Raw genomic sequence first — 11,617 nt, forward strand, 5'->3', positions numbered from 1 at the left:
AAATCGTTACTATTTAGGTTATTCATTCATTAGGTATTTATTTCTGAGGGATCGGGATAGAAATCTGGAATAAACAGGAAAAAGAAAACTTGTCGGGATTAAAAAGTAATAATAATAATAATATCAAATCACGATTTTTTATTACGTAATAAAAAAAAGGATTAACGAAAGGATTATGTGTAATAATCGGGGATAGAAAAAAGACAAAAAAAAAAAAAAGAAAATTTCCATAATTTACGTTTCCGGTGGTGGTGACGTAGGTGATGACGTAGGTGTCGGAAAAGTAAAAACATTATTAAAAAAAAAAAAAGGTTCAAAAACCGACCGAATGTGTGACGTACAAAAGCAAAGGAAAAAGTTTTTTTTTAATATGTGACGTAAATTTATTTCCATTTTTTTTTTTTGTAAATTTTCCTTTGCTAAAAAAAGGAAAAAAGGAAAAAAAGGGGAAAAAAGAGGCGAATTAATATCCCGAATTTTTTTTTTTTCGTTACAAATGATTACGTATTCTAATTTTCCTTTTTTTTTCCTTTCCTGGAGATTTTCAAATGTTATATTAACCATTTGCTAAAAAAAACGGAGGAGAAAAAAAAGGTATAAACGTACAAAAACCGGAAGTGATTAAGGGAATAAAAAGGAATAAAATGTTGGGGAGAGAGAGAGAAAAGGGGAGAGAAAGAGAGAAAAAAAAGGATAATCGTTTACTTCCGGTGTTTTTATTATTATTATTTTTTTTATCCTAACTAAATAAATAAATAAATTTTTAACGAAATTCTTATATCATCATCATTATCATCATCATCATCATCATCATCATTATCATCATCATCATCATCATCATCATCATCATTATCATCATCATTATTATCATCATTATCATCATTTTTTGACGTTCGTACAAAAACTGGAACGGACGAATTATTTTTAGAGTGTGAATATAATCCCAGAGCCGTTTTTAATTTTTTTTTTTTTTATATAATCGCTCGACCGGAAACGCCGTTGTACGACGACGACAAGGACTACGAAAATAATGACGATGATGATAATGATGATAATAATAATAATAATAAAAAGTTTGAAATAAAATTTTGTAAATTTGTCACGGTATGTTTCGTTTGACTCGAGGATGTTTTTATAATTATTATCATTATTATTGTTATAACGAATTTAAATATCGTTATAGAAAAAGGAGTTTTACGTTTCGATATTTCTCGAATCGATTTTTAACTCTCGAAACTCGAAACACGAAAAAAATTTTTTTTTTTATTTTTACAAAAATTATTTATTTATGAAAAACGTGAAGAAAAAAAAACTGAAATTAAAATGAAAAAGATGAGATTCGTAGGGGTGGGGTGGGGGAAGGAAAAGGCAAATTGGACAAAGGTGGAAGGAGAGAGGAAGGTAGGGAGGGGTGTAGGAGAGAGGTAAGAGGAAAGGGAAGATAGAAGAAATTTTTTTAATTTAATTTGTTTCGTTGAAATGTAAATAAGGTAAAAAAAAATTAATTTTTGATTTTCCTTAAGGTTATTTAAAATTTTTTTTTTTTGTTCGTTCCAGGGAAAAATTTTTATGGAAAAATTACGTGAGGGGGGAGGGAAGGGGAGGAGGTTGGGGGTAAGTGGGGAGGAGGAAAGGTGTAAAAGGGAAAAGGGATAAATAAAAAATTTTTTTAAAAACGAGGAGGATGTAGTTCATTTTTTTTTGTCGTACAAATTCACGATAGACTTTTTTTTTTTATTAACGTGATCAATCAATCAATCATTCGATCATTTAATTAAATTTGAAATAATAATAATAATTATTATAAATTTTTTCCCATTCGGTACAAAATATATAAAAAAAAAAAAAAACGTCTGGAAAAATTTTTTTTCCTCGTAATTTGTTTTATTATTATTAATATTATTATTATTATTATTATTCCTCCACATTTCCTTCCGGTATCATTTCAATTTTTTTATATTCTATTACCACGTTTTTCCCCCCCTCTCTCTCTCTTCCTCCCTCCCCCTTCGCGTTTTTTTTTTTTTTTTTCATTTCATTTCGTCTTGTTCTTTATGTATTCAAGTCACAAATGAATTTTTATTTTCTTCGATTTTCATTACTGGAAACAAATATTTCGAACACGCACGCACACACGTGCACACCCACATACACGCGCACGCACACACGCACGTACACACTCACGTTTTCCATCTCCTTCTTTTTCTTCTTCTTTTTCGTTCGTAGAACACGTAGAGATTCCAGATTTTTTTTTTTTTTGATAAAAATTTTTTTATCATTATTATTATTATAATCATCTTCGTTCTCATCATCATCATCATCATTATCATTATTTAAACAATTTTCAATCGACGATGAAAAAAAAAAGAAAAGAAACAATAAATTATTATTATCATCATTAAAATTAAATTTTCCGTTTGCATTTTCATTTTCAAAAACGGAAAAAAAAATTTTTTTTACTCCAGTTTTATTATTTTTATTATCATTATTATTATTATTATTTTTTGTTTAATTAATTTTCCTTTGTTATATTTTTTTTTTTTTTTAAATTTTTTAAATTTTCCTCTTTTGCGTTTAAAAAAAAAAAAGAAAAAAATTTTTTTTCGCATTGTTAACACTCGTTCAAATGAATAAAAAAAAATTTTTTTCTTTCCTTTTTTTTCTTTCCATTGAATTTTTTTTCTTTTTCATTTTTTTCCGATAATTTTTTTTTTGAGGAAAAAACTTTTGTGATTTTTTAAATGATTATCATTATGCCCCGCTCTCTCTCTCTCTCCCCCATTTCCCCCCTTCCTTTCGTGGTTTTTTTTTTTACACTGTTTATTCCTTTTTGTAACTTTTTCCTTTTTTTCCTTTGATTTTTTTTTTCAATTATCTTTGTCGTCGTCTGTCGTATCGTTTTTTTTTTCTTAAATAAGGAGGTCACGAATTTAATTTTCCTTTTTCAAATGAAAAAAAATAATAATAATAATTTTCACATTTTTAATGAAAAATTTTATTCCTTTGCAGTATTTTAATAACAATTATTATTATTATTATTCTTAATATTATTATTGTAAGTGACGAAATGAAAAATGAAAAATAGATGTAGAAGATGATGAAAAAAAATGGAGAGAGAGAGAGAGAGAGAGGGAAAAAAAAGGAATGAAAAGGAAAGGATCAAAAAAAAATTGGGAAAGAGAGAGAGAGAGAAAGAGAAAAAGAAATGATAGAGAAAGAGAGGGAGAGAGAGAGAAAGAAAGAGAGGGTGAAAGAGAGAATGAATGAGTGAAAAGAACAACAGTAAGAGAAAAGAAAAAGGAAAATGATAGAGAAAACGAGAAAAAGAGAGGATGAGGGAAAAAGAAACGGTGAGGGGGAGAGAAAGTGAGAGAGGGAGATAGAGGATGAAAAAACAAACAGTGTGAGAGAGAGAGAGAGAGAAAACTTTTTAATTTATCTTTTTACACAAATTTTGATTTATTATATATACTTTCAGAGACCCGAAACAAAACAAAAAAAATTTTTTTTTGTTTTTTTTTTTCTTTGATTTATTATTAAATTTTTTTGTTTTTTTTTTTTGTTTTTATTATTTTCATTCTGCTGCTGATGGTGCTGACGGTGGTGCTGACGATGGTGGTGGTGATGGTAATTCGTCATCAGGTTTCACGGGTAAAACATGCGAAGAAAGAACTGATCCGTGCGAATCATCACCGTGCGAAAACGGTGGTAAATGTTCCAGTAATCAAACGGAATTTAAATGCGATTGTCAAACCGGATATTCAGGTGATAGATGCCAACATCCGTCGGATCTTTGTTCAGAATCTCCATGTAAACATGGGATTTGCGTTTCTCAACCTGACGGATATAAATGTTTTTGCCGTCCAGGTAACTCACAGGAAAAGGAATAAAAAAAAAAAAAATTTTTTTTCAAAACCGGAAATAAAAAATTTTAATTTTTTTTTCAAAGGTTTCGCTGGAGAAAATTGCGAATACGAATTTAACGAATGCGAATCTTCTCCATGTTTAAATGGAGGTACATGCATCGATCAAATCGGTGGATATCAATGCATTTGCGGAAGAGGTTTCAACGGTAAAAGATGTCACATAAAAGTAAGAGGTTTTATATACCACCTGATCAATTTTAAAATAATTATCAGGAGATTATAAAAATTTGGGTTTTTGCGTCCAGGTCGATTTATGCGATCCGCAACCATGTGCGGAGGGTAGGATTTGCGAAGATAGGGGTAACAATTACAGTTGCGAATGTCCAAAAGGTTACACCGGACCTCAATGCAACGAACCTTTAAAAGCGGTACGTAAAACTCTTTTTCCGCCGGAAACGAAAACAGAAAAAAAGAATTTATTACATGTGGATTTTGTTTTTTTTTTTTCACGTACACAGGTTTGCAGCAGCAATCCGTGTAAACATGGCGGAACTTGTTGGAGTAGCGTTAATTCGTTTTATTGCGCTTGCCGTCCCGGTTATTCCGGTAAAACATGTTCCCAAGAATTATCCGTTGATAAAATCGAATCGAGTTCGAAATCTTACATTGAACAACAGCAGGAAATTTACGATAATAGAAACATTCCCCTCGGATTTCGTCTAGACAAATTACATAACATATATATTGCTGTCGGAACTCTTTCCTGCGCTTTATTCCTCGTCGTTTTAACGGTTAATCTCTTTTCTTTCTTTCTTTTATTTTTTATCAAATTCTATTACCACGACGTTTTTATTTTTATTTTAAATTATACTTTTACAGGTAGCTGTTTGCCATTGTCGAGTACACGAATCATACAAAACGTGTTTTGTTAATTCCACGCCATTACTCCCGTGTAAAATAAGAAAATTAGATGTTTTACCCAGGCATTCCAGGTTTGTTTGTTTGTTTGTTTGTTTTAAGTATTTCATAAAACAATTTTTAATTTGATTGTTGTTTAAAGAACCGTTAAACCGTTATTGGGTTATCCTCAAGATCAAATGCCGATGCCAACGAGAAGTTTTCCAACATTAGACACGACGGAAGTTTATTACACGTTAGATTTTAGCGATAATCAAAATGCTCCATTGATACAGTAAAAATTTTTTTTTTTTTTAATAAAAAAAATTTTATATATATTTAATAATATTGCCTAATCGTTGTTCGTATGGTAGCCAATTAATAACGTTTCATTATAAATTATTTAATATTATGATAATGATAATAATAATTAATATTAACGATAAATAAAACCACCTTCGAACTGCTTTCTTTTTTTTTTTTGTTTCTTAAACTTTTAAAATATTATTCGTATTTGTAATTATTATCATTATTATTATCGTTTAAATCCCTGTGCCAAATCAATCAATCATTATTATTATTTATTTATTAATTAAAAGAAAATTTCAATTTAAAAAAAATAAAATTAATTAGTTATTAAGGTTAGATATTATTATGCGCGCTCAAATCGTTGTAACGGTTTTTTTGTTTTGAATTTTGTTTCCGAGAATTGATAATTACGTCATCAATTACGTTTACGCCATTTTGAATTTATGTCGCGACGAAGTTAGGTTATCTTGTTAATGATATTACCTGCTATATATTCGCGTATAAAAATTTTGCGTGAGTTTTATTAATTTTTTTCGTTTAAATAAGGTTGATAATGATAATAATAATATTGGTAATTAGTGTTCGGAAAGGTTTTTTTTTTTTTATCGTTCGAAAGATATTATTTACGATGTTTATATAAAATAAAAAAATAATTAATTAATATTAATGTTATTATTCTCGCTGTAAATATATTTAAAACATTTTTTTTTTCGTTTTTTATTATTATTATTATTCTTAGATATATATATATTTAAATAAATAATAAATCCATCCGATTTTATGCTATGTTTTATGTAATATAATTGTGTGAATTTAAATAAATTTTAATGAGTTTTTTTTTTTTATTAATAAAAAATTCCGTGAAAAATTTCATCACCACCTACGCCATTTTGATTTTATTAACGTTTTTTTTTTTATTCATAAACGAATCCTAAGGCGATTAAAATTTTTTTTTAATGTAATGAATTAATTTTAAAAGTTTTAATTTCGTTTGATATATATTTAAATTTGAAAAAAATGGCTCGTATTTTTTTTTTGTCGTGGCAGAAGATGTAACTCACGCTTTGTTAGTTACACTACATAATATTTCAACATGAAGTTGTTTTACTGGTAAAGTTTATGCTTATATTAATAATATTTATTAATAAGCAAACTTTATGTTTTTTTTTTGAAAGTTAATAAGTTAATAATAATAAGGATATAATCAAAATGAATCCCATGACGTAGGTATTTTATTTACATTAAAATTTTTTGTATTGTGAAATAAATCATGAATGTTATTAATCTGTAAGAAACTTGTTTGATTCATGTAAACTCAAATGAAAAGAGTGAAATTAGAAAAATAAGTCAGGATTGTTATTTATTATTTAATGTGATGATTTGAATACAATCCTTTATCATGTATGTTTGTTTTTTTTTATTATTAGAAATGTGAAAAACATAAAAAAATTAAGCGAAGAAGAATTAAAAGGAAGATACAAAACTTCATGGCATGAACAGTACAAAGATAGTGCTTGGGTTTTTGTCGGAGGTTTGCCATATGATTTAACAGAAGGAGACATCATTTGTGTTTTTTCACAGTAAGTAATTATAAATTTTTTTATAAAATGGTTAAACTTTGACTTTAAATAATGAATTATGTGTTGTGTAGGTTTGGCGAACCAGTCAATATAAATTTAGTAAGAGATAAAGATTCAGGGAAATCGAGAGGATTTTGTTTTTTATGTTATGAAGATCAGAGATCGACAAACTTAGCAGTAGATAATTTAAATGGTGTTAAGATATTAGGAAGAACCATTCGAGTTGATCATGTTGAAAATTATAAACCACCAAAAAATAACAAAGGTTAGATTCTCATAAATTTTTTGTTATTTCTTAAACCTCAGCGATTTTGTAATGTCGAACAATGCTTCACATTATTTCTTTCTGCTTGAACTTTAAATTTATTTTCATTTCAGATGAAAAATCATTAGAAGCAAGTTCAAATTCGATAAAAAAAGAAAAAGATGATGATGAAAAGATAAAAATAAAAATAAAACAAGAGAAAAAATCATCATCATCATCATCATCATCAACATCCTCATCATCCTCATCATCATCTTCTGAAAGTTTGAGTGACTCTGATGAATCGATTAAAAAGAAAAGTAAAAAAAAAAGGAAGAAAAAACACAAGAGAAATCACGATTCGGATGACGTTTCTAAAAAGAATAAAAAAAAGAAAAAAAAAGAAAGGAGTAAAAGAAAAAAACAAGATTCTAGCGATGATTCTTCGGACGAAGAAAAAAAAGACAACAAAATACAAAAGAAAAATAAAAGAGACTCGAGTACAAGTTCTGGAAGTTCTTCAGAAAGCAGTTCAGACGAGAAGAGAAAAAAATTAAAAAAAAAAAATAGAACGATAGAAGATTTAAAAAGAGAAGCTAGAATAATTCAAGAGGAGTTGAAGAGGAGACAAAAAGTAGAAGAAAAAAAGAAAAATCAATCGATTGATAAAAGAGAAAGGAAAAGATCAAAATCGACGAGCAACGATGTTGATGTTGAAAGAAAAAAAGAAAGGAAACGTTCGAATCATCAAGATGGCGGCAGAGAACATAAAAAAAGAGAAAGTTCGCCGAGTGGGAGTAGAAAAGAATTACAGCAACATTGGAAAAGAGATAGATCGAAAAGCCCACGTGACAGCAGAAGAAACGACAGACGTGAAAGAAGTCGAGATAGAGATAAAGAAAAAAATGGACACAAACGATCACGACGACACGATCGAGTGTAACAAAAAAAACAAAAAAAACAAAAAAAACTTTTTTTTAATAAATAACTTTCGCAATAAAAGGAATTTCAACGGATTTTTCATTTCCTACTCCATGACGTCATTTCCGGTAAAACTTTCTCGCCACCGACCACGATAACTCACAATGATTGTGAGTACACAACGATACATAAAAACCTTGTCTGCTTCCACTGTACAAAAAAAAACAAAATAAACAAATCATTTGCAAAATTATAAAATATAAAAATAAATAAAAAAATTTTTTTTTTTGGCCTACTTAAAAGTAAAAATTATCCAGTGAATAAAATGGTTATAATCAGTCGTTTATATCCCGATGTAATAATTAAAACCTCTTGTATTCATAATAATGATAATGATAATAATAATAAATATGATGTAATTGTTTGTTTAGGTTATAAAAGTATGTCGACCTTTAATTATTGAAGATCAAGTATTAAAAGTAATATTAAAAAAATTTTACGAATCCTTATCGAAAAGTTTAATAGCAGAATACAGTGAAAGTTCAATGATAAAATGTAAATTAACTCACGTGACCGATTTTCCAGACGGAACAGGTAATGGATAAAATCATGGATAAAAAATGAATCATGTGACCGTTAACGATAAATTTCTTTTTTTTTTTTTTTTAGAAGAAGGGATTTTTATAGGTTTGGAATTTTCCGGAAGGATATTTCGTTTAGTACATACGTCATTAAACGGAAATAGATCGTATGTAACGTCGTCGAGATTATACGAATTTCCAGATGCGAAACCTAACGAAGACGTCACGAAGGTAAATAATAATAATGATAATATTTCCAAGGGGAGTAATTTTTGTTCGTTTGATTCCAGACGGCTGAATACGTTGCGAAATGCGTTAATAATTTCATTTCCGGTTTCGAATCGTACGATAAAAAATTAATATTGGGCATAGCATCGTCATTTCCGATGGAACAAGATAATTTACAAGAATGTTTCATAACATCCTGGAACAATGAATTTCAAAAAAACGAATGTAACGAAAATTTTTTCATGGAATTAAAAGTAGCGTTAAAAAAATATCAGGTACGATTATGATTTTGTACTGGAAAACAAAATTCCAGCTAGGGAATTATTTAATTTTTTTAATTTTCCAGTACACGAAGAAAATGTATCTAATAAGTATGGTGAGTAACGGAACTGCATGTCTTTTGTGCGGTTTGTACAAAGATCCCTGGATAAGAATCGGTTTGTTTTTGGGTAAGTGAGGGGGGGCGGGGGGAGGGAGGGAAAATAAATTTCTCACAAAATTTTTCTTATCGACGATAGGTGATAATACGAACATAACATACATAGAAAAATATGATAATATGACGACGTATTCTGGAGATGGATTAAGAACTCGAACCGCCATAGATGTTGGATTGAAAAATTTTGGAGATGATGGAAGTTTAGATTACATAAGATCTGAATTTGACATACAAGTTGATGAAGCATCCAACGATCCTGGAAAAAACACGTGAGGAGTCACGAGTCTCCCCGGTTTAAAAAATTCGTTAATAATTTTTTTTTTTTGGCTTATTTCAGACTGGAGAAATTAATGTCGTCATCGTATCTTGGAGAATTGGCAAGACTTTGCATATATAAATTAGTTTCAATGGGAGTCCTGTTAAAAGGTTACATAAGTCCCGGTTTATCCATGAAAGATAGTTTGAAAACCATGGATCTCGCAATCATGGAAATGTTAGTAACGTCGAGAATGATTCGATCGATGATCGATAATCGATAATCGATTGTTTTTTTTGTTTAAGGGATGACGAAAATAATTATTTGCGTTGTAAATCCATTTTGTATTCTTTGGGTTATCCGAATGTTTCCGATTCTGATTGCGTCCAAATAAGATTCATATGTAGATGTTTGGCAAAAAGATCCGCTTATTTGGCGGCTACTTGTTTGTCGGCGGTCATAACGAAAGTGGAAATGAAAGACGTGAGAATTATAGGAGATGGAATGCTTTTAAAAGATTTTCCTAATTATGAAACTTATCTATTGAAAAAAATTCACGCTATGAAAAGACCCACGACGAAAGTTTGTATTTTCACGTTGGGGGGAGGGAGGGAGGGGGAAACGACAACAGGAAAAACGTTTAAATTTTCCTTTTTTTCCAAACAGGTTTTTTTAAGAAAATGTGAAAAAGACGATATCGGTACGGGTGCGGGTTTGATAGCTCACATATACAAAGATGGATTAATTAAAATTGAAGATAAACATAGAGTTTTACCACATTTCGATAAAAATAAATATAATTTACTCGATGTGCCTGTGACGTCATGCGACGATTGCGTGGATTCAAATAAAATAAAAAAGAAAAACTCGTGTAAAATTCGGGAGGAGGCGATAGTAAGATCGGGAAAAGACGATGGGAAAAAAATCGTTGGCGGTAACGGTATTATTAGTTCATTAAAAAAACGTCCGATGCTAGCGCCACATTCAAAACAAACATCACCGCCATCTATGGCGACCCCTCGAATGATTTTATCAAATACCGGAAATGAATTTTTATTCGGTAACGATTTCATTAATTCAATATATAAATGACGTTGGTGATGACGTCATCGGAAAAGGAAGTCGATTGGAATTTTTTTCTTGTTTAAAAAGAGTGTATGTAAATAAATAAATAATAATAGACAATAAAACAATAAATAAAATATTTAAATATTTTTATTTATTTATTTATTTTATTAAAATGTATATTTATCGATTTTATTGAAACATAGAAAAAACAACAAATAATAATAATAATAATATTTATTTTAATGCATGCCTATATTTTTTTTTTGTCGCAATTTCATTAATCATTATTAGTTCCTTATTGACACGTTCATTAATTAATTAACCGTAGCAAAACGAAAAAAATTTTACACACTAGTTTAAAACATAATCCATTTATTTATTTATTTATTTTTTTTTTTTGGCGGTGGTGGTGGGGGGGGGGGTAAATAGTTTTGCGTTTCCTTTTTTTTTTAATTTTTATTCGTTTTCCGGTAGCAGAAAAGAAAAAAATTTTCTTTTCCATTTTTTTTTTGGACGGTTATTCGTTCATCGACTTATTCATTTTTTTTTTTTTAAATTAATAATAATAATAATAATAAATTACGACGGTTGACAAATTTTTTAAAAAAAACAATAAATGATTATCATTATTATTATAAACACGTTTCCCAAAGATTTTAATCGTAATAATAATAATAATAATATTTATATATATATTTTTTTTAATGACGACGACGACGACGACGACGATAATAATAATAATAATAAAACAACAGAAAGAAAAAAAATTAATAATAATAATAATAACACGAGTGGCACACATTTTTTTTTTTATTAAATAGATTTATTTATATATATATATATATTTATTTATTTATTTATTACAATTATAAAATTTTATTTATTAATAAAAGACGATAAAATAATAATAATAATAATTAATAATTAATTAATTAATTAATTATAAATACAAAAATGAAAACACTTAAACAATCATTATAAATTTATTATTATTATTATTATTATTAATAAAGGAAATACATAAACGTCGTTTCGCGCGCGCGTGTGTGTGAGTGCGCGTACGTACATATACACGCACGTAATAAAACAAAAAACGTAATGATAATAATAATAATGAAAAATACTTTTAAAAAATAACCAAACGAAAATTCGAAGGTTTTTCATCTATTATTTATTTATTTATTTATTTAATCGTGAATGAAAAATCCGATCGATATTTATTTATTAT

General features: G+C 28.3%; 3 protein-coding genes across 3 annotated transcripts; all 3 read left to right on the top strand.

Annotated features, from left to right (window-relative positions):
• Positions 1-3,263: 3,263 nt before the first annotated feature.
• Positions 3,264-5,546, top strand: Phum_PHUM617470 (uncharacterized protein; the record flags this gene model as incomplete). The annotated part of the gene is made up of 8 exons (XM_002433182.1): positions 3,264-3,282; positions 3,643-3,867; positions 3,950-4,092; positions 4,172-4,294; positions 4,385-4,657; positions 4,746-4,885; positions 4,927-5,019; positions 5,471-5,546. 8 exons carry the CDS (start codon positions 3,264-3,266, stop codon positions 5,544-5,546), a joined length of 1,092 nt encoding a protein of 363 aa, XP_002433227.1.
• Positions 5,547-6,281: 735 nt separating this feature from the next.
• Phum_PHUM617480 (U2 snRNP component IST3, putative) lies at positions 6,282-6,922 on the top strand (the record flags this gene model as incomplete). Its single annotated transcript, XM_002433183.1, has 3 exons — positions 6,282-6,295; positions 6,500-6,652; positions 6,724-6,922. The coding sequence occupies 3 exons, from the start codon at positions 6,282-6,284 to the stop codon at positions 6,920-6,922; spliced, it is 366 nt and encodes a 121-aa protein (XP_002433228.1).
• Positions 6,923-8,142: 1,220 nt separating this feature from the next.
• On the top strand, positions 8,143-10,413 carry Phum_PHUM617490 (Hexokinase type, putative; the record flags this gene model as incomplete). Its single annotated transcript, XM_002433184.1, has 9 exons — positions 8,143-8,172; positions 8,249-8,411; positions 8,487-8,629; positions 8,689-8,901; positions 8,973-9,075; positions 9,145-9,334; positions 9,403-9,558; positions 9,627-9,903; positions 9,988-10,413. The coding sequence occupies 9 exons, from the start codon at positions 8,143-8,145 to the stop codon at positions 10,411-10,413; spliced, it is 1,701 nt and encodes a 566-aa protein (XP_002433229.1).
• Between the last annotated feature and the right edge of the window lie 1,204 nt (positions 10,414-11,617).

This window comes from Pediculus humanus, genomic scaffold (assembly GCF_000006295.1).
Source record: "Pediculus humanus corporis 1103172108322 genomic scaffold, whole genome shotgun sequence".
Taxonomy (NCBI): domain Eukaryota; kingdom Metazoa; phylum Arthropoda; class Insecta; order Psocodea; family Pediculidae; genus Pediculus; species Pediculus humanus.